This window comes from Branchiostoma belcheri, unplaced genomic scaffold, assembly GCF_001625305.1.
Source record: "Branchiostoma belcheri isolate BF01 breed outbred unplaced genomic scaffold, Haploidv18h27 scaffold23, whole genome shotgun sequence".
Classification (NCBI taxonomy): Eukaryota; Metazoa; Chordata; class Leptocardii; order Amphioxiformes; family Branchiostomatidae; genus Branchiostoma; species Branchiostoma belcheri.
This window is the reverse complement of record NW_017803824.1, coordinates 2694239-2717465: the sequence shown is the minus strand read 5'-3', so window position 1 is coordinate 2717465 and position 23227 is coordinate 2694239. Positions and strand designations below refer to the sequence as shown.

Sequence of the window (23227 nt, the reverse complement as noted above, 5' to 3'; positions counted from 1 at the left end):
CCATATAGCTTTGCTAGCACATGCTGACTCCCATAAAGTTTTGTAATGTGGCAGAAAAATAAAACACCAATGCAGGCACTTTAAATGAACAAGGCAGTTGAAAGAGATGGCAGACTTCATCCCCTTCTTACGTAAGCTAGGTACTCATTTTCACCTGAGTGAAGTGACAAAAGCTGCATGAAGTGCCTCCTTTCCCAAGGGTACAATGTTGTCGTGTCGGGTTCAAACCCGGTACCTTGGTGTCTGGGCCAAACAGCCTAACCGTTACACCGCCCGATGCCACGTCTTTGTAGTACAGAAGTTGTGTTGCTAACCACTACAACTTACCACTACCAGTGTCAGCCACAAACGCAGCCCTACAGTGTCCCAATTTCTCCTGTTTTTATTTATAAAGATTATCAAAACTATGACATCAACAGAAAGCTGGTATGGTTTGATACTCAGTATCAAGCCTTCCTAAACAACAGGGAAGTCCTTTTCCCTCAAAACATGTGGAGAACTTGGTTATAACCAATGGTCCCAAGCTTCTAGTGTATACAGCATATAAACAGTACACTACACGTATGTTCACTCTTTACTATACAGTACAATAGGCTCTCTTAACTCCTACATAAATACCTAGATGTCATGTTAACAGGAAAATGGCGACTAACCCAAATGTCAGTCAACGGTCTTCAAAATAAAGGCAATGGCTTGTTCGCCCAAAAGCTTCCTAAAAGAATGCATAGTTGCTAATTCTGGGTTATGTTCCTATCAGTAAAAGTCCAAGATTGTTCCTGGCAATGAAAAAGCAAGCTGCTGTAAACTATAAAAAGAGACTTCCGGATAAACGTGCAGCCCTTCTACTTATGGGAGCAAACAAAAGCTACATGACATAGAAAGCAATAACTAAGGGAACTCTGAAGTTCCCTGTATTGCCCCAAACTTGTATATCGACTATGTCAACATTTGGTTGCAGAAAGAACAGGTATTCATTATCTACAGAAATACACAAAACCTTGTCCTGTGTACTTCATTACAAAAGTTACTTGTGGGATAGGTTACTTGAAATATGCAAATCACCCTGCTCATTTAGGGTCCATGAATATAATTTCTTGGTCTATGATTTCTCTGCAAATGAGACATTTATTAGATCCTTAACAACATCCATGTGGCATGGTTACTATTAGCATGCAAACAATATAGAGACAGAGGCTTCCATAGCAAGCGACTGAACTTTTCAAGTGAAGTTTTTTCGCTGAGATACATTATACATAACGACACATGTGGCTTGAATGGATTGAAAAGGGAATGTATTTTTACACTTGCTGTAACCAAACTTGTTCAGACACCACAGTATTCAGTGGTTCCACTCAACAGACACACAGCACTATCTCAAGAACTCACACACAGACAAACAGACATTGGCAGGATGCTTTCAACTTCAACTGCAGGCTTTGAAACATGCTTGTATAATTCTGAACTGATCTTCAACTGAACAAGACTTTTTCTACATATTTCTCCTTCTACAGGTATTCAAGAAATATGTTGTGGTTTATCAAAGTGTTTACTGACGATAATGTTTTTGAACAAAGGTTTTCACTTATTTTTACAGCTGGTACAGGTTCTCATGAAGAATTACTTCTGTGGTATTTTGTATGTTTTCCTAATTGAAAAATGTTAATGTCTTTGAAATGCTCTAACAAAAGCTTTTGTCTGTACAGCACTACTATGAACAGCCTGGAACTTATGTTGGATCTATACACCCTATGTACAAAATGGTGTAGAACTGCGAACATCTTCAAACATATACATGGAACTTTACATCTTACCAGTGTGTTAAATTCATCTCTTTTTAAAGTTTTTTTTAAACGAAAACTAGCATGGATAAACTGTTCATGCAATATCTGTTATAAACTGTAACTAAGAGCTTCTAGGTATCTAAACAAAACATCATAGCACTCTCCTGTATTAATCTAAGGGTTTTTGGTTTCTCACAGTCGCTCTACACTATCTAGACTCTAAGGACTAAAAATAAAAGAATAAGGGTTATATCTGGGACAAATGTTCTTCTGTATACAGGTATGGTCAACAACAGACAAACTGGAGTATTTTTCTGACAACAATTCAGAACCTTGATATAATACAGCTCCAAATATAGAATCACAACGTTGACCATTTCTAACTAATCACTTTCGAATGTGCCCTAACATAGGCAAACCTGAACTTTCAAACTGAAAGGCTATATCATAAAAGACTAACAAAATGTAACAACTTTCATACTCCTAACCAAGTGTTAATCTAACTTCAAAAGTCCGTAGAACAAAGTATATGGAGTAACAAACATAACATCTTCCGAGGTCACAACGTTATAACTTGAGGGGTTTTCTTCACTTCCGTCTGCACCATCTGTTTGGGAAGGGAACCGGTTTGGTCCGGTCTTGGTTGCTGTTCTTCGCTCTTGATTCCTACGCTCACTGCCGATACCTGACTGACCGAGCCGTTTCCAGTTTGCTCCTTATTTCTGCCGGCAAAGTCTGTTCCTGACCAAGTGTTGCTGCTGCTACTGTTGTGATGCACCTTCATGTCCGTTTTTGACGAGCCTAAAAGTCTGTGGTTCTCCGAGGCGTTCCCACGGAGATTGGCTTGTGTCTTGAGACCCTGAAGACCCTGTCTGGCTGGAATGGAAGCGCTGCCGACCGCGGCCTGCTGGAGGGACCCGTCCTGAGAACTCTCGTCTATTCTGGAGTTGGGGAGAGACTGGAGCGCCGGGGCGGCCGGCGTGGTCACGTCGTAACCCTCGTCTAACGGCTCGTCCTTCAAGGCAGCCGTGCTGGATATGGCTGGAGTATAGACAGGAATATACCTCAGATCAGGATGAAAATGAAACAGGAATGAAAGGGAGCACAACAAAGTGTAAATGCTATCTTCTGAAGAAATTTCCTGAAAGATTGTATCAAGTACTACCAATTTATAGTACAAAGCTTAAAGCAAGTAAAAAACTGTGTGGCAGTCTTAAAATTCAGATGTCTTTTACTTTTTAATTTTGTTAAAGATGGTTCATGGTCTAAGAAGAGTTTTGCTTGTTTGATAGTCTTTGTTTGAATCAGAATATGTTATACATGTACCAAGCATAACACTCATTATTCCTGTTGACAAATGATGATGAGCTCAGCAAGCTTAAGTAACACGAAATATACACTAATGTTTACCTTGTTGCATGGTGGCGTCTAAGTCGTCAAACCTGGGCTTCTCATCCTTCTCCTCTGCGTCAGGGTCCTTCACGGGCGGGATCGCCGCGGCGACTGCGTGGGCGGGAAGATTGACGTGCGGAGGAGCCTCGTCCTCCAGCGGGTGGTAGTAGTCCGACTGCGGCGCCGAGGAGTCCACCTTTAACGTCACCTTCTTGGACGTCTGCTTCTTCTCTGTAGGAAACATTTTGAAATAATATTTTTAAATGAATGCAGGGTTAATTTATTTGCTTCCTAGCAAGTTTTGCTGCATCATTAACCAGGGCTTAGACCTTTGTGGACAAATACTTATTGGTTTGGCTGTATTGTATACATCAAGGGCTACTCAACTTTTACCTGGAGTCCAGCCTTGTTAGCTTTGGTTCGCTACCCAGCCGATCTTGGGGAGCAGGCCAAAGCTAACAATGCTGGACTCCTGGCTAACCCAACCAGGGCTAGCCTCCCCTGTAGACAAGTGTTAGATACTGGCTGGTCACAATTAACCTGAATAACTGAAGAGTACAAACAAATCATCGCACAACATATCATCACTTACTCTTTCTGGTTCCAAAGGAGGTCTGCTTTTTGCTCTTTCTCTTCTTGGAGGTGTCTGTCTTGGTTGGTGGGGAAGCTGAAAATAAAAAAAGAAGAGCTGACTTTACTAAAAATTGGAAGTGTATTATGAAACATTAAGACTGCAAAAAATATAAAAAGTAGAGCAAATCTAGAAAGATTAAGGAAAATTTGGGATCTAACCCTCCTGTAAAATTTGAACCTTTTGGTTTTTCTTTTGGTTTTGTCTTTCCTTTAATGCCCGCGATGATAAAGTCATGTAAAGTGCCTTTCCCAACTGCACAAGATTGGTGACATGGCAGGATTCGAACCCGGGACCTCTAGGTTCTGAGCCGAATGTTCTGCCTTTACGCTGCACGACCCCCCACCCTTCCCCTTACCTTTAATAAGTGGAGGTTGTAGAGGGTATCCCATCATCTCACACCAGCCGACAGGATACAGGTCGGGCGCCTCACAGTCCACCCACTGGTCATACGTGTCCTCCCAGCCGTCAAAGTGCACCCGGAGCAGCCGGCCCACCACACGCACCACGGTCGCCACGCACACCAGGTGGGGCTCCATCAGGTCTACTGCCTCCACCTTCATACCTGCCTTGAAACCGTGGTTGGGGATTTCCTGAAAACGATAATAAAATGATAGTAAAACATAATGATCCCTCAGAGATTTCAGCATTCAGACTCAACTATTCAGTATTCTGCAGTCATTACTCTTATCTCATTGCTTGTATATGGTTGGGGATTTCCTGAGAAAGATAGGAGAAACATTCTGATTCCTTAGAGAGATTTCAGCCTTCACATTCAACAACTATTTAGTCTTCTCTGCAATCCTTACTCTTATTTCTTTGCTTCTACAGTCTTAACTTTCATACCTACCTAACAAATGTATCTGGTGTTTCCCTGACAAAAAAAAAACATGTTGCAAAGACAAATTGAGATAAAAACTGCTTCTGATATAACGGATCGCTGTAAAAAGCATGGTCCTGTGCAAATATCTTTGTACCTATCTCTTAAATGAAGGTACTTACATTGTTGAAAAGCTTGACTGGGGCAGCCTGAGACTTTGTCTTCTTCAGGTAGTCCAGCCATTTGAACGGAGCACTATAACCTGCAACGGAAAAAAACACAAAAATGCTATGTATGAGTTTTTATTTACTTTATATGGCATAGACATTTAAGTGATTTTTCACTCTCACTGCGCTTCACATCACATCACTTCAGGGTCACCAGAGGATGTCATCTACATGTAAAGACTACTTCCAGTGGTATTTGATGACAGCTTTAAACAGATAAAACCTTACTTCTTGGTGGCGTGAGTTCGATCTTGTTGAGGTCACAGAAGCCGACAGGGAAGATGTTTGCAGAAGTCTGGTGGTAACAGAACCAGTCGGAGCCGTCAGGAGTCTCCATCCCGTCTATCCCGATCATCAGGTAACCTTCTCTCAACACCTGGACATGGAACACATCAGGGGTTCATGAAATTCTTTCACATGTTGAGGATGCTTTAAGCTTCAGTTTGCTAAGCCATTTGACATCAGTTAGGTAGCTATTTGGCACCAAATTTGTATTGGTAACATTCTCTCAGTCTCAGCACCTGGACAATGGGAAACACATCAGGGGCTCAGAAATATTTTACAATGCCATTTTGAGGATACTTTTTAACCTTCAGTCTGCTAAGATAGATACTTGGCACCGAATTTGTATTGGTTATGGGGTTAGGCGGCAGGATGAAGGTTAAGTGTGAGGGCACAGCACCAATATTTTCCCTGCCAGAGATAGAAATCACCCCCTTACCATACAGCTTTGCGACTGCTCCAATCCAACAGACCGAAACAGGATCATTGAGGATGTAAGGCAACACTGCTTTGTGTATATTTTGAAAAAACACATAGAAACAATGAAAATCAATAATAATGTCTCTATTGTACCTTGCGTACTGTAGCCACACACACGGTTGACAGGTTGAGTGGATCGATGGCCTCCAGTTTCATCCCCACATGGAACTGTTGGTGGGACGAATCCACTGTCTTCTCCTGTAAAACAGGACATTTTGTTTCTCAATTGGCATTTCCTACATTCATGTTAGTACTACGTAAGCTAGAATAGGGATGCCAGAACCAAGACTAACATTTAACCATTGAAACATTAGTTGAACAGAACCTGAAGGAAACTAGTTTTGATTAAACAATAGTTGACATAATTAAGATATTCCCATAAATTTGCAGTGAGTAGTCTAGAAATGGTAGAGAGTTAGTAAGTTGCAGCAAACTCACCCGCACCTTTCGAAAAAGGTCTGGAGGACAGTCCATGGGGTCCAGCTTCTTGGAGATTGTCTTAGCATAGGATGCAGCCTTGTATTCTGCAAAAAAAACAACAAAAAAAACAATTGTGATTCAACCTTCCTGTCAGTCTGCGGTTACACCATTTTCCCCTCACTTCATGCCACTCTATTGTATTCAAATACTACAGACACACAAGCAAATGGACACAAAACAGACACACATGCAATGCAGCAAAAACAAGCACATCGGCAGAACATACTGTGCCTGTGCAAAACCACTATTTTTCTCAGTTTTTGTTGTTTTTTTGTCAATGTTGCATCAGAATTTTGCCTGTTGCACACAATATTTTTTCCAACATAACATTTGGAAACTTACATGCACAAATACAACCTTACCGGTATATGAAAAGGCCTGCCAAAGTGCTATGCACAATACATTATAGTTTTGTGCAGGTGCAGTACATTCTGCCGATGTGCTGCAAAAACAAAACCTCCACATACGGAGGTACATGTACTTACCTGCAGTAGCGGTGAGCTTGTGTCCGACCAGTTGAGACCAGCCGACGGGATGGATGAGTGGGGAGGCCATGTGGCACCAGAAGTCATCCTCCTCATCCTGACTGTCCCTGTACAGCAGGCGGATCCTCCCTCCCACCACCTCATCCACCACAGCCACACGCATGCTGCTGATGCTGCACTTATCTACCACCTCTAGCTGCATACCCGACCGGAACTTACACTCACGACTCTCTACAACCTGTGGGAACAAACAGGCAAACAGAACTTACACTCACGGTTCTCTACAACCTGACGGGGGAAATGGTCAATTGATTGATTGCTCGAAACTTCAAACACCCAGCTGGTCTATGGGAGGATGTTTGAGAAGAGAATCAGCAGAGGAAAGGGTGTAGGGTTGCTTCTTCAGAAGAATTTCTACACAAATGAAGTGTTTATCCCCTCTAGTGGACTTTTTGGACAAGCTTGGGGAAGAGGGTCAGCATGATTTCCCAGAGCCAGTACACTACTAACATTACAAGAACAAGAACTGGTTATATGAAGTTGAAAATCTGTATGACAATAAAAATTGACATAAATAATATTCAATATCAACATAATGATATTGGAGTTACACTTTGGGCTCTCAGCAACAAATGAAGCACAATACCCCAGTAGCCTACCTTGGTATAGAAGTCCCCAGGCAGAGTCTTGGCCCCTGTCAGCCGTTTGACCAGGAAGCCCTTCCAGTTGGTATACTTATGTTGGATGGCTGAGTGGGGTAAAGACATACAACAGTTTAGACTGATTTTCATCTTCCAACGACCCTCAAACTTATCACAATCCAGCAAGAATTGCTACTGAAATCAGGAAGGTTTTGGACTAAGAACAAAACTTGAAAATTCCATACAGATATGTGGAATTTTGCCTTACTTTTGGGTGGAACGAGCGGCTTGCCTATGGTGGCACACCAGCCGACAGGGTGGACTTCCATGGTGCACAGGTTACACCAGAAGTCCAGGCTTGAGTTCTCCTCAAAACCTTCATAACGCAGCTTGGCTCTGTAACCTGGGAAACATGGGTAAGTCATAACAGTGGTTATACTACATTTCGTGAACCCACTATGACAACTTAAGGGAAAGTGACATAGTCCAGTGAGGTCACTCAGAAACTAGAGTTCTGGAGAGTGGACAATAAAGGCTTAGTATTCCAGAAGATATGTGTGTCTGCCTCTGTGTTTCTGCACAAGAAGCTACTATCTGACACAAATGACTTTAGCAAAAAAAAAGCAGACTAAGAAAGACCTATATCTAATTGTTAGAACCTTGTTTGTACACAGGAGGACCTGGAAATGTTTAGCCCCAAAGCTAGACCCAGTGTGCTGTACTATACTGAACTACAATAACTGTAGAAACTTGAGGTTTACTTCCAAAATAGCAGCGAGAAGCAGAACTCCAGTCAGAAGCTCTGAGGAAGGTGTCTGATAGACACCAAAACATCAGCACTTTAGGTGAGAAAAAATGGTTGTGTAAAAGAAAATTCCTGTATCCTTGAGGTTGACTGTTGTGTAGGGATTCTCACCTGCTATCTTGATAACCTGAGCGATCCAGAAGACTTTGCTGGGAAGGTCACAGTCTGTGTTGAGCACCTCCACCTTCATTCCCACTGCAACGTCCGACCAGTGGCCTGACATGGGAGCCTGGGAACAACACAGTCATGTCAGTGATGTGAGTGCACTTTACCTCTGTTTTTCCTATAATAATAATAATGGTTTATTCAGTTCTTTGTAGCGCATGTACAAACTCGCAGTGCCCTGAATTTATCTCAGCATTCTTGCAATTACTGCACAGATCATACTGGGTGGTATAGGAACTTAACACTTTGGATTGGGAAAATTTAACCAACAATACAGATGAAGCCAAACATATTTACAACTTAATGTTACAGAGGTACATGTATCATAACTATCAATATGGCAGAAATAACAACCCAATGTCTTTATAGTTGATATCTCAAACGTTACTGCACATTCAGCAAAAAATAACTACATGTAATAAGTAGATTTATGTTCATATTTAATGCTGAAAATATAAACTGTAACCTACATGTTTGAATGATGTGACAGGAGCAGACTCCTTCCTTTCTGTATCAACATGAACTCCCCAGTCAAATGGGCCCAGCTCTGGAGGAAGAAAAATCATACAAGTTACAACAAAGTTAATGTGTGCTTGAGTTTAGGAACGTAAAAAACACACAGCAAAATATAAGGTAAGAGCTTACATAAACTGTACCAATGTGTGCTTCAAGCTTTGTTCAGAAGTCTAAGCACAGGCGCTAGGCTACCGAGTTTTTGTTGAAAACTATGTTGTTTTGTAAACCATTAAAAACTATTTTACAACTCGATTGTTTTGATTATGTTATAACATACACTATGTAATGCGTTACTCACTCAGTCCGTTGCAATCACAATACACAAGGAATGGACATAATCCGTTGAAAGATTCCCGAGAATCATACACTCAACACACACTGTGAACTCGGTCTACAACCTGACAAGGATTCCAAAGAACCATACGAACATATACCGAAGATTGCCGAGAGCCCAACGGCGACTTCCGAACGCTTTAGCTTGGTTAGGTACTAAGTACTAGTATACACTAGGTGCGAAATGCCATTTCAAAAGACCCTATTTTCTGCAAAATGCCACAAGGAAAATAAAAGTCTTGATACTATCTATACTTTAGGGGTAACTATGTAGCCATGTAAACTTTCTTGGGTTACTATACCATATCTTAAAGAAGATATTAAGCATTTTGTAAAGTCCGATTTCCGACGAACTGCGTTACCAGCAGTAAGACAATGACATTACCGCTAGCCAATCAGACGCACGGTAGGCACCCACATTTCCCGCGCGGTTCTAAAATGGAGACGCCCAGTAAGGCTACATCATACGACATGCTATGTGTCATGCGACATGCTAATGTACTGCCAGGCTGCTCTAAACACGTCCACAAACCCCACCGACATGTTTTCAGTTCTACATATGTCTCCCAGGCACGAGATTTGGAAAGTGTAGTTGCGCCCAATATCTCTAGATGTACGATATCGTTGTCCGAGAGTGAGTCTGGGGAGGCAGGGACTTCACACCGGACGTGATTCTAAGTCACATTTTTGCTGCCACCCCAGTTGGTAACGCAGTTCACGGGTAGGTGTTTCCTACCCTGTCATCTTTTTGAAGTTATCATCGCTAGCGCTAGCCCCGGCTTGGGGTTCTATCGAGTCGAGCAGCGGTTTTGCGAACGCGTTCGAATAACTGCGAAACCAGTTCTACTCCCGTCGGCCTTTGCGCCATCTATCTCTATCAGAACGCCCATTCGGAAGTAACAGCTAAGTAATGAGAGTACTTTTTAGTGTGATTCAGCCGACCAAGTACCCAGTATGTGTTATATATGTATGAGTGTGGAGAATTCTCGGGAATCTTTCAACGGACTGTGTCCACGGTGTGTTGTGTTGAGTGTATGATTCTCGGGAATCTTTCAACGGACTGTGTCCACGGTGTGTTGTGTTGAGTGTATGATTCTCGGGGAATCTTTCAACGGACTGTGTCCACGGTGTGTTGTGTTGAGTGTATGATTCTCGGGAATCTTTCTAACTCAACCATTGACGGAAGTGTTGAGTGTATGATTCTCGGGAATCTTTCAACGGACCGACCTCACGGTGTTATGAGTGTTCAGGGTATGATTCTCGGGAATCTTGTACGGAGTGCACAGTGAATTTGTGGTTCAGTTACCTATAAAGTACATGTATATATTTGAATAAAGTAACAACGATCTCAACAAAAACTCGGTGGCCTATCGCCCATGGTCTAAGCAGTTTCAGTATTCATATGACAAGTAAGTAGTAAAAGAACACTCACTGTTCTTGGAGCCGTTGACTGTGCTGGGAATGGGGGGTGGAGGGACACTCTTTTTCTCTGACTTGACCTGTGGGGGTATCCTGGGATTAAAACTGGACAATGGCAAAACTTTGCAACACTACAATTCAGTTTTTAATACGCATTTCTATTTACTATTTACTTATCAGCTTGCATATTTTCTTCAGCACATTTATGATACACGAAAGGCTATTCCAGAAAGGACAACTTACCCCCAAAGAGTCTTTCTTCACTTTTGGCACAGCAGGTTTGGAGGAGTGAGCGTTCCGTGAACAGGCTACGCTGCAGTAACGTTTCTCCTTCCCGTAGAACGCGTGGCGGACGCCCTCCTTACCACAGCGGTCACACCGTACTGTAGAGGGAATCACAGCTGCATTAACGTCTAACCCTACAGAAGGAAACAAAAAAAGGGAAAAAGTTATAAATGGTGCATTGTGATCATCAGGTGCAAAATAATGAAATGAATGAAAGTAACAACAAACACTCTTGCCTCTACAAGTACAACTGTAGTACCAGATACATACAGAAAGAAAAAAATTGACTGCAAATGAAAACTTGTGGCTGCAGACTTATGGCTGAAACTTAAAGAAAAAAAAAGGGTCATTGTAACATTGGCCCCATTCCCACTAGGATAAAACTGTCTGGATCGAGCCAAATTGATTCGCTTTGATCCGGCTTCAATCCTGCTTTGACTCAATCCGGACAACTTTAACATAGTGGAAATGGAGCCAAAGTAGATCCTTGTACACACCTAGCCCGGTATCACTGCCGTAGTCCATGTCCCTGGAGTCATCCTCGTCTTCCCCATCACTTTCGCTGGGACTGCTGGAGCCCTCCCCCAGACTGTCGTACGCGTCCATCATGGCGTAACTGTCGTTGGAGTTCCCCATCCCATCATCATCATCATCCTCCAGCTTCATCTAGGTATATATGAATAACAGGCAGAGATGTAATGACTTATGTTGTTAAAGATATAAGACACATGTCCCATAATGTATGGTACAGTAGTGCTTTTTAACCAAGAGCTATAAATAGTATTATCATGTCGGCTGTCTGATGGAGATGCTTTATAATTTATTTCAACAGTGCAACAGGTGTGGAATGTGGCAATGTATTTACTAGTATTTGTTGGTTCAGCTGCAGCATACTTAATGTATAGCACAGCTTGGCTGAAGTTGTTAGCCGAGTTGTTAGCCAAGGTCCCTCTCTTTCTGTTGCCTTTTTTTACTAGTAATCAATCCATCCACACATTGACCTTATCCTGGCCAGAGTCATGGGCCAGTTATCAGGCTAACTTCTACATGGCCCTGAAACTGTCGAAGTCAATAAACATACCTATCACAAAATAGTCATGTACTGAAAAAAAGGTGACATTCCGATTGGTAAATACCTTTACAATGAAGGTGAAATAAAAATCATCACTTTCACATTTTCTAATGATACTACAATTTAAGTTTCGGAGACCATAACACATGTTATTTTCAAGTAACTGTATGTCATCGCTTTTTTTTTCATTTGATAGAGAGACACGTTTTTTCTATCTTTTACTTCATGTAGCTCTAACAAAATATAACCGTTTAACTTAAAGATACGCAATATATGTAAGTAAAACACAACATCCAAACAATTTAGATTTTGTGTAACTTTGCGGATACAATATGCAATGACAAAATATATTGCTGCTCATGGTCTTATTATGCTAATCACCTTGATGACTTCCAAATAAACATTGCTCTCAACATCTTTAATCTAATTTAGTCAGTGTAACTGTTCAGAAGAATACTAAAATAACTCTGCATCCTTCAAATTTTGGGTTGAATATTGTTGTTGCTGTGCACTAATTGACATAAGTCGACCTTGTTCCTCTAACTAGGCCAGACCCACGCTTGGATTAAAATTCAGACAGCAAAATTCAACACCACAAACTCCCAAGGACACAGCAGGTGATTCATTGCGAATTTCTCAAGGCCTTCTCATCTGCATAACAAAATATTTTCACACCACAAATCATAGTCTTGTGCCATAGCCTCGGGATATCGTGTAGCTCTAGTAAGTGGTTAAATCTCTATCTGAAAATCGTGCCAAGAAGAAACGAGTCTGCATGGAAACCTGGCAAAAATATAGCTGTTTGCAGCTGTAAATAAATTTCTGGGGGTGTGGGGGGGTTGTGGCGAGACATTCTCCAAGTATAACACTCAAACGACAATTTTGAACTATTTCTGTTCGTCTACGAAGTATAACACATCATTGCTGTAAATTATGATTATTTCAACCACAAATTTTCGCACTTCGTGGGCAGTTTTCAAAAGAATTGGCCGCCAAACAGCGGATAAAAAGTTGCAACTTTGGCCGGCCGCGACCTCAGCTGCATGTTTTGACTGAGAGGGCGGGAAACATTACGTCGATTTTCTTCGCAGAAAAACATTCAAACTGCCATTTTGTGAGGAACGAACAGAGAAGAGAAAAGTCTTACTCACATGGGGGAAAGAACCATCCATTTTAGCCTAATTCTCCCTCCTCCTGTACAGTTATTTGTGGGAAATTCTATCACAACTTGGCTGAATTTTCTCCATTGCCGACAGTGGCTATCAACATAATTTGCATAAAGCCTCTGCACACGCGCACTGTTTGTTTCGTGCTTTCTTTGGAGATCTTTGATTGGTTGATTTTGGAATGTTTACAAAAATGTAATTTCAGCAGCCAATCAAAACTCTGCTTAGTCCGGGGGTTGGGTTTCCGGCAAGTCTCGCGACTTCTCGTAGAATCTCGCTAGTGGCCAAGATGGCGGCGCCCTGGAGAATGGAAATTTGTATTTTGATCAAAACATGAGAAAAACAGGTGAGTTTTTGTTGTTTTCTTTACAGCTGGTCGCGTCGATTAAAGACATGATATGAGCGGAACCACATACAAACTTGTAGCGAGAATTGTTAACGATAAAGTGCTTAATTTGGGTAAAATAAGTGTCAAAGCTCCATAGATAAGTCTTGTGATCTTCATGGGATTTGCTTAATAATGTATGAATATATATTATCATATAGCCGGACGGCGTGGACCAATCAGAGGCCCGGATACCCGTGCTGTTATTTCCCGATAACAGCACATGTGGTGTTATGGCGGAATAACAGCACATGTCGTGTTATGGCTGATACCATTATGTTATAGGGTATAGGGGCATGCGACTCTTTCTGTAAACCTTTGTAGCATTTTTCTGTCCAATAAACTTTTTTGTTTAGCTTCATTTAAACTACAATTTGCATTAAATGAAATTATCCATATTTGTTTTAAAGCGTATAATATATTCGAATGTATTTTTATGTATGTATATATATTAAAGCTGTTGTATTTCAAACAGGAATTGTGTTGATTGACAGTTTGGATAGGCTATATGATAATAATTTTAATGCACTGCCTTTTCCTCGTTGTATATGGTGTCATAACTGCATGGGCAGCTGCCATAACCACCTCATAAACCACCTCGTTCGCTTCGCTCACACGGTGGTTTATTCGGTGGTTATGGCAGCTGCTCATGCAGTTATGACACCATATACAACTCGGGGCAGTGCATTAACCCTTTATTATCATATAGCCGGACGGCGTGGACCAATCAGAGGCCCGGATACCCGTGCTGTTATTTCCCGATAACAGCACATGTGGTGTTATGGCGGAATAACAGCACATGTCGTGTTATGGCTGATACCATTATGTTATAGGGTATAGGGGCATGCGACTCTTTCTGTAAACCTTTGTAGCATTTTTCTGTCCAATAAACTTTTTTGTTTAGCTTCATTTAAACTACAATTTGCATTAAATGAAATTATCCATATTTGTTTTAAAGCGTATAATATATTCGAATGTATTTTTATGTATGTATATATATTAAAGCTGTTGTATTTCAAACAGGAATTGTGTTGATTGACAGTTTGGATAGGCTATATGATAATAATTTTAATGCACTGCCTTTTCCTCGTTGTATATGGTGTCATAACTGCATGGGCAGCTGCCATAACCACCTCATAAACCACCTCGTTCGCTTCGCTCACACGGTGGTTTATTCGGTGGTTATGGCAGCTGCTCATGCAGTTATGACACCATATACAACTCGGGGCAGTGCATTAACCCTTTAGTATATACTATGATATATATATGATGTTATGGATTATGTTGTTCTGATAGGCTGTCTTGAAGAAAGAAATGACCGACAACTAAGAAATTCTGTACGTACTGGCAATATTGTTAAAGCTATTCTACTTCATTAGTTCATAGATATTTTGGAAAAGACAAGTTAAATATCAGATAGAAAAATAAATAATAAGTAGTACATTGTATTTGCACTGACAGGCAGTTTACTAAGAAGAGGTCAAGCACTTTATAAAATAGCTAGTGCAATGTGGCTTTACTATGCAGAGTTTCAAAGGAGCTATCAATTGTTTTACTGACAGTCTTTTTTTTCACGCTTTTTTAATTTTAGAGCACAGAGTAGACTGAGGCCAGCAGTGAGCAGTGTGAGGCATGGCAATGAGAATGCTGCGGTTGTTGAGAGGAGTGGCGTACCTCCGTCAGGAGGTCCTGTCACAGGCCACATGTGCTCACAGACACTGTCACACAGGTGGGTAGAATAGACTAGAAAAGTACACGTAGAGTCATGTGGCTTAATGATCATTGTTAGGGTGTTTGGTCCAGGACCCAGAGGTACCAGGTTCCAATGCCCTGACAAGCTAATCTCCAAGCAGATCATACGGTGACAAGGCAGTATCCATTGGCCATAAGAGTGTGGTGGCTAATGGACACTCCTCTGGCCAATTGATACTGCCTTGCCACCGTATGATCTGCTTGGAGATTATGACGAGCCCCAACTGAAATGTGTGTTTGCCTTGTCACTCACTATGACAGACCTACTCTGTTTTTAACTACAGTGGTATAACAACTTTGGGAAGGCAATCAGATTCATATTTTGTGTGTTTTGGTCTGTGTATTTGGGATGTGTATTCCTCTGTCTGTCTTGTAAATCACTGTGATTTTTCCAAGAAACAAACAAACAAATTTACTTTTTGATAAGACCCTATTGTGACTCATGTTTGCTTATGTCTGATGTGTTGTCTCCCAACAGGTGTCTGCAGAAGTTACTGTTTCTGCCAACCAGTGCTAGTATCTGGGCTGACCTGTTTTACCAAGTATGTTTACATCACCTGTATTATTTTTTACATAAGCCTTGATAAGGCCATGTTGTTTTATTACTAAGTACTAGTATATGGATGACATCCTCTGGGAACCCCAAAACTGATTGAACAGGTCAACACCTTTACGTAATTGATTCTGGGTTGACAAGGCTGAACCTTGCAGTTCTTGTTTCTTGAAATAAAGTTTTTTCAGTTCCTGAAAGGACATCACGATTGAGCACTCTGTGACATCATTTCCCCTTTTCAGCAACAAAGTTTTGCAGACCCCAGGACAAGGCCCTCCCCAGCACTACACAGTCCGTCACCTGTGTTCTGGCAGTGGGAAGGCTGAAACACCTAAGGAGGCAGGCAAAACTGCTGTGGCTGAAGGGGACAGTAAGAAAGGTAATGATAAACTAGCAATGGACGTTCTTCACTGCTTAGCCATATAAGGCTTACTGTTTCACCTTGTTTGAGTTGCATGTAGTTAGTCAGTGCAATGTAGTCATGCCCTTAACTTGTACAATGCATTACTAGTATATGTCTTCATGTTTGTTCATCTGATACTACTAGTAACTCTTATTTCATCATCCTACAGCAACATCCAGTAAAGACAAGTTAGTCAAGACCATTTACAGAGGTGAGTGATCAAAAATTCTGCCCAATACAGAACTTCAATGAGGTTGACTGCATTGACCTTGATTTTGTAGTCAAAGGATCAAATCTTGCCATTACATGAAGTTGTTCAAAAGCTGAATATATTTTTTGCTTTACAGCCTCCTTACCTTTCCTTACCCAACATGTTTCTATGTTTTGCAGTAAAGCCCAAGCCTAGGAAAAGAATAGACTACAGCAAAGCGTACACAGATAACAACACCATCACTGCAGTACGCGCCATGAGTGAGTTTCTCCTCAAACCAAGGTTTGTTACTCTACTGCACATTCAGTATACATTGCCTGAAGAAATTATCATACCTTAGAAAGCAAGGAATTTCTGATCCATTTATCAAATCTCAGAAAGAGCCATTGTTATGTACATGTAGATAGTTGATAAATTGTTTGATTGATTGATTGTTTGTTTATGTGATTATTTGTCCTTACAGTGATCTGGAAGGCCTGAGGAAAACAGCACGTCGCAGTCCGTACTCAGACCCCAACTCTCCCCCGCTCATGGTGTACCTACGAGCTGATGTGGAACAAAAGTTTGTCAATATTTACAACTTAGATATGATATCATAAGTCTCCGGACACTAGTGGTGCTTCCTTGATGTTGTGTATTTCTATAGAACATGAATATGAAAAAAAATATCCTAACTTGTTGAGCCTAACTTTTTCTCGTACTAGTATTATATATGTTACAGTGAGGTACATGCACTAACAAATGCAGATGAGCTTCTATGCAAGTGTATCTGTAGTAAACTTATGTCTAATTTTCATTCTACAGAATGTAATGTGTGAATGTCTGCTTCTTCTCCAGAGCTATTGAGGTTTGGGGGAGCACGGCAGCTCTGCAGAGAGAGATGCAGAAAAGAGAAAAGAATGCAGATGCACAGAAACAGTGTAAGTCACAAGTACAGATAGTCTCTGCTACACACACCATGAAAAAAACAAGTGCAGTGTAATGGCACACATATTCAGAACCTAACCAGGACACAGATGGTCATAAATGTTTTGACAATATTTTCTCTTACCTGTTCCCCTCCTTATAGACACATTCAGATATAAGAAGGCACTAAAGGAGTACAGGAAGTTCTTTGGAGAAGGCGGGGTGGAACCTCCGTTCATCTTCGGCTCAGGCAAGCCTCAGGACAGGTCTTACCTGGAGGTGATGTTCTGTTTTATTAGCATGAAAGCTCATCTGTGGTGGTACAGTTGCACTGTACATTCTATGATAATATTATAGTTAATACTTTGTTCAACACAACCAAACTGTTACTACGAATTTTCAGTCATACATAGTCAAACTCTGTTGTTATATATCAAGATGTATCAAATGTAGTATGCAGTACTCTCATAATATATAACCTCTGTTAGAACCACAATAGTTTTCCATAGAAATTTGAAACAGGAGAAGTCCTCTTTCTTGTCCTCTTCTTTCCAGGAGCCTGTTCACAGCTTGTTCAGTGGGTCAGGACATGTGGTTATGATGGCCATTGGCATGTGAGTACATTACTGTCCAACCTGTACTACCAGTAGTGACATTTACCTCAAAGCAAGAGAGAACCACCTGGCCATTGTGACAACTTTTTGGTCGTCTTTTAGGTTATTTTTTCATAGACACATGCTTTAAGAATCTTGTCTATAGCAGCTACCTGTCTACTGTGACCAGTTTTTTCAAATCCCTTTAGCAATCACTACGGACAAGTTTGACTTCTGTAAAGTTCTCTTCAGAAAAGAAAACAGCCTTAGTTGTTTAGTTAGCACATTAAGACGAGTAAAACAGACTACGTACTTACATAATGTATATAACCTCTTAACATTTCTTCCCAGAAATACTCTGAATTTTGCCTTCAAACTGGTTGCCTGGGTCTTTACTGGGTCTGCCAGCATGTTCTCCGAGGCGATCCACTCACTAGCTGACACCATCAACCAGGTAGGGATGGATTCTGTCTGTAGTTTCATGGATAATTTTTTCATAGTTTTCACTCTTCAACTAATACTGACATTTTTTCTCCACCCACAGTCTATTTTGGCTTTTGGCATCCATCAGAGCATCAGGAAACCCAACCCAGACCATCCGTAAGTACTGTAAGTTGCACTGGTATGACAACAACAACAGATCCTAGCCTGGACTTTTGTGGTGTGAACTTTTGGTAGCAGTTGCAGTTGGGTTTGACACTAAGCCACTTGATGTTGAGGACTTACGAGCCCACCAATGTGTGATGGTCAAAATTTGTCACTGCTGAATTCACAAACAAAATGTACAAATTACTACAATGTAATTGTGATTAGCCACTTGACTGCTTGTATGTTGAACACAACTGACATGTTAAGACTGCTTTGTTGTTGGATGAAGATTGATTGATCAATTCAATCAAATGGATTACATTTAAATGGCCGTTTTGTGTGTAGGTACGGTTTCTCCAACATGCGTTACGTGTCGTCGCTGGTGTCTGGTGTCGGGATCTTCTGTGTGGGAGCTGGACTCTCCATCTACCACGGAGTTCTGGGACTGATCGACCCACAGCCCATGGAGTCATTCTTTTGGGTCTGTACCAACATGTCTTCTCATTGCCAGAGAGAGTCCTTGTGACATTTTCAATCTGAATGAATGCCGCTATTGTCCTGGTAGGGATGAGGTAATATTAATGTTAGTAATTCTGATGCTCTTTATTCCTAACTGTAGGCTTACTGCATTCTGACTGGATCACTTGTATCAGAAGGAGGTATGCCACTTCTTTTTTTTTATCTTATCAAAAGAAGTACTAAAGAAATAAAGTATGAGATATTTCTTTGTTAGCTACTACAGTAGTCAAGAGCCTCATTTGTTGACCCTAGTCTTTTTTTGTTTGATTGCCAAAGTTGTACAGATTTCTACTAGTATCTTATGTCAGGATTGTGTTCTACAACAAACCTTTGTGTTTTGTCTTTGTTGACAGCCACTTTACTTGTCGCCACTGCTCAAATACGGAAGAGTGCCCAAGCACAGGGAATGCAGTTCATGGAATATGGTAAGGTTAAGAACCATTCGTTGTCCCATTTCAAGTTCTTAATCAACCAAGGATTTAGGCATTCAAAACTCATATTTTCCTAGAAATACCAGTATCATTAGATTGAGACTTACTGCCACCAAGTACAGTTGGGATATCATCACTAGATAGCTATAAACAATGCCTGCAGTTAGATGTTGTTTGGTGTAATGTAACCAGCTGCTACCACCCTGCGTGCCTACAAAGCTGGCATGCTACGCCGAAGGGCAGTTATACTGCCTATATATACACATAATCAATTGCACAAAAACAAGGAGTTGTAAATTTTTCTAGTTGCTTCTTTTCTTTTACTTGGTTTTGAGATATTCCCTTGTCTCCTTCTGCAGTGTGGCGCAGTCGTGACCCGAGTGTGAATGTTGTGCTGTTGGAGGATGCTGCAGCTGTGTTGGGTGTGGCCATCGCAGCCACGTGTATGGGCCTCACCTCACTAACAGGTAATACACTACAAAATATTCACTGCTTTGGCCTTACCAATTTGATTTCTTGGTTATCAAATTTGAAAAAAAAAGTGTATGGAGATTTTTATGGTAACTTCAAAAATTACCTGCACCAGTAAAATTTTGCCTGCACCACTCAGACTTTTAGTATGAATCATATATATACTAAAAACTGATCAGAAACCATTTGCATTACATGAATTTCTATTATAGTTCTTAGGTGGTAAAAGTCAATGCGACAAATAAGAATCAACATACTCCTAGATATACAGTGTATCTATAGAAATAGTAGATGGACCAGTGCAGGTTAGGTGCAAATAGACCTCAGAAATACCTGCACAGCTCCAATTTTACCTGCATAATTGGAGGTATGCAGAAAAATCATTGGTGACAAGTGTTGCCTCCCCCCAGGTAACCCTGTGTATGATGCCATGGGGTCCATCACCATCGGGGGCCTGCTGGCCATGGTGTCAGCTTTCCTCATCTACACCAACGCTGAGGCTCTGATTGGTCGATCCATCCCACCTGACCAGCTGGACAGGATCATGCACAGTCTGGAGGATGATGTCATGGTCAGGTGGGGCACAGAGTCTTCAATCTACTAAAACCTTTTCATTTGCAGAACAACTTGTTGCTGGATGTTTGTATCACACTTCCTTTATATGAAATATAAAATAAATCTGTACTTTCAGAGCCATCCACGACATCAAGGCTACAGAGATGGGGCTGAACATTGTCAGGTTTAAGGCTGAGGTGGATTTTGATGGACGGGAGGTGACCCGGTCTTACCTGGACAAAGTGGACCTGGAGGCCTTATTGCAGGTGAGGAAACAACAGTGCAGATTGGAGGGAATTTTTTTTACATTCTGTGGGCCTGAAATTATACTGTCCGTCTGCCTCCTTCTTCAGGGCAACAATGACCGGTTCTGATTCGTACTGCAGCTGTGGTAGGTGTTGCTGCTGCAATGTGACAGCACTCTACATTTGGGACCACAATATTGCAGCAGTGACACCTAGCTGCAGGACAAATCAGTACAAGTCATTGCCCTGAAGAAGGTGACAAACCATCATCAAAATGTTGGATGTAAAAACCGACTGGTTGTTGAATAAAAAACCTTCTTATGCAGGCTCTTGCCAACATGACGAAATTATTAATGGGTCTCATGTTGTTTGTTATATAGGAGGTGCAACAGTACCAGACCATAGAAGACATGGAAGGCTTCATGTTAAGACATGGGGAGAACATCATAGACATCTTAGGGGCAGAGGTGGACAGACTAGAGACACAACTAAAGGTAACAGATCACACAGGTTTCATACAGCTAGATCCTCTACTTAAGAATAGAGCTTATAGTCCAGTACAATGATTATTATATTCAGGTGACCCCAGTTTCCCTTATTGCTTTTTAGAAAAGGCTACTACAAAACTCAAAAGCATGAAAATAGACTCTGAAGGGAAAGTCCTGTACTTCAGTACATGCAGTTGTCGGGAGTGGATATAGTCAGATTGAAAGTTAAAAGTTTTCCAACTTCCATTTTTTTATCTTGCTCTCTTTCCAAACTCTAAAACATCGTAGAACCAAGAAAATAGATTGATGTCACCGTACTTGATATTTTAACTCTATATACACATACATGCAGTCATTGCTACGTGCAAAGGTATTTTACACTATCAGTAACAGTACATTCTCTTGTCTTTCAGAAAAAGAATCCAGAAGTGAAACATGTGGACTTGGAGATCTTGTGAGGATACCAAAAACAACAAATAGATCTGTGTAGTAGGATTATCTTTTTTTTTTCAGCCAAGAAGAGGTGGCTTACATGAGATTATTGCCTTTCCCTAAGTTTTATTTCCTGAACAAATTGTACATATTTGTAACAACTAAAATGTCCTGTATGTATGGTTGGACTTGTCCAATGTTTCCTTTTTACTGTGTTACATTACTTCAAAGTGACAAGTGTGATATGTACTAAGTACTTATTGAATGTTAGACCTATGAGAAGTTGGCTATGCTGTTACCTGTTCACCAGAACCAGTGATGTCATATGATGTGTACGTGAACTGATGACATGTACTGTACATACGTTGTGTATAACAGGCTGATAGGAGACTGGTGTCTACAGGCTACAGCTTACATAGAAGATAGAACCACAGTGAGCTAGAACTAATCCTTTCAATATTCCATTTCCTTCTCATGAGCTCAGTTAGCAACAATAAGCAGTCAAGAACCTCCATTTCTTTATTGAGCAACAACAACATCAACCAATGTGTTATTTTTACATCCAATGATTTGGTGACCGTCTGTAATCGTCAGATTCATATCACAGCTAGGTGTCATCATCGTTGTTGTCCAGAATTCAAAGAAGGTGACAGACGGTCACCGAAATAGCGGCTTTGAAAACCATGGGTTGTTGAATAAAGAACCTTCTTATTGAGGGGTCAAGAAGTTAATGTTTATGCTGAAAACATGAAAAATGTCATAAACATAAGTTATGTAATGCATTTTAGTCGTGTCTTGATTTTATTGAAAATCCTGACCAAGATAGGATTTTGCAACCCCAGTTTTTGTTGAATGGTGGTACACTTGTCACACCGTGGGCTCAGTTTGCTATACCCTAGTGGGTGCTTCCGGGTTACATGTAGCTTTCTATCACGGCGTCCTCAACAGTACACTCCGTTAGGGTTTAAATTGAAATACTCAAAGTAGGACTAGCTTTAACTCACGGCCTCACTGTTCTGATCAAAGGCGACCTCTGTTAATTGTTGTCAGTACTGCAGACCACAGTCCACGCGAACCACCAGAAAGACGGACAAAACGCAGGATAAAGACGACTAAAAATAGAAGCGGAAGCCATACATCTGCCTGCATGAAAGCCATGCATCTGTCGCGAACTAAAGCCATGTAACTAAAACTAGGATATCGACCGTAATACGCAGGCCGATCGCGTTGAGTGGTTTTCAGTCAGTCAACAAAGGATCGGGACAGCACAGGCAATCAAGTTTTAATCGGGAGTAGTGTTACAGTGCAGAGCTAATTTTGTCCACTTATAGAGTGACCTACATACCAACAGGGTCATACCCTGTACTGAAGGGTTTGCCTTGTAGCAATCAAAATAGACATGGTGGTGGTGAACTGAGGATCATAATGTGATGGTTGCTGAATTACACATTCGCGTGAAACAATAATTGTCGGCCATTTAAAAAAGATGTATACTTTTTTTCAAAAGAAAAATGACTGAAATCCAAAAGGAATTCGAAGGATGACAAAGGCTCTGTACACATGAGGAAAATTTAAAAACATTGAATATTTAAACTGGAAGGATTCAACGATCCATTTCATATTAAGGAATGAACACCAAGAACGTAAAGGAAGAAAGCCCCTGTGTGGCTTTAATCCTACATGGTCGCGCATCAAGAGGCCGTATCGCACAAGTG

General features: G+C 41.0%; 2 protein-coding genes across 3 annotated transcripts; one reads left to right on the top strand and one right to left on the bottom strand.

Annotated features, from left to right (window-relative positions):
• Positions 1-1849: 1849 nt before the first annotated feature.
• On the bottom strand, positions 1850-13101 carry LOC109470601 (MBT domain-containing protein 1-like). 2 transcript variants are annotated; one of them, XM_019769596.1, is made up of 17 exons: positions 12966-13101; positions 11240-11408; positions 10701-10876; positions 10471-10537; positions 8660-8736; positions 8136-8253; positions 7488-7622; positions 7238-7326; positions 6579-6816; positions 6052-6137; positions 5707-5811; positions 5080-5227; positions 4807-4886; positions 4163-4397; positions 3766-3840; positions 3192-3404; positions 1850-2822 (listed from the first exon to the last, which is right to left on the bottom strand). In XM_019769596.1, exons 1-17 carry the CDS (start codon positions 12984-12986, stop codon positions 2341-2343), a joined length of 2514 nt encoding a protein of 837 aa, XP_019625155.1. In that variant the 5' UTR covers positions 12987-13101; the 3' UTR covers positions 1850-2340. The 2 variants fall into 2 exon arrangements, with proteins under 2 accessions (XP_019625155.1, XP_019625156.1); XM_019769597.1 differs by having other exon boundaries at positions 6058-6137; positions 12966-13076.
• Positions 13102-13213: 112 nt separating this feature from the next.
• Positions 13214-22084, top strand: LOC109470657 (zinc transporter 9-like). The gene is made up of 20 exons (XM_019769686.1): positions 13214-13326; positions 14957-15094; positions 15596-15659; positions 15913-16049; positions 16243-16284; positions 16464-16566; positions 16748-16846; positions 17122-17204; positions 17354-17469; positions 17746-17804; positions 18135-18237; positions 18328-18383; positions 18717-18852; positions 18991-19030; positions 19244-19315; positions 19681-19788; positions 20203-20368; positions 20484-20613; positions 20973-21086; positions 21494-22084. Exons 2-20 carry the CDS (start codon positions 14998-15000, stop codon positions 21536-21538), a joined length of 1770 nt encoding a protein of 589 aa, XP_019625245.1. The 5' UTR covers positions 13214-13326; positions 14957-14997; the 3' UTR covers positions 21539-22084.
• Positions 22085-23227: the final 1143 nt, after the last annotated feature.

Excerpts from the sequence above, each read along its gene's own strand:
- LOC109470657 (XM_019769686.1), top strand. The coding sequence starts at position 14,998 with ATGGCAATGAGAATGCTGCGGTTGTTGAGAGGAGTGGCGTACCTCCGT. Across the intron at positions 16,285-16,463 it reads AGTCAAGACCATTTACAGAG|TAAAGCCCAAGCCTAGGAAA; the intron begins GTGAGTGATCAA and ends TATGTTTTGCAG. Across the intron at positions 19,316-19,680 it reads AATGCAGTTCATGGAATATG|TGTGGCGCAGTCGTGACCCG; the intron begins GTAAGGTTAAGA and ends CTCCTTCTGCAG.
- LOC109470601 (XM_019769596.1), bottom strand. The coding sequence starts at position 12,986 with ATGGATGGTTCTTTCCCCCAT. Across the intron at positions 10,538-10,700 it reads TGAAGAAAGACTCTTTGGGG|GTCAAGTCAGAGAAAAAGAG; the intron begins GTAAGTTGTCCT and ends ATACCCCCACAG. Across the intron at positions 8,254-8,659 it reads CTGTCACATCATTCAAACAT|GCTCCCATGTCAGGCCACTG; the intron begins GTAGGTTACAGT and ends TGTTGTTCCCAG.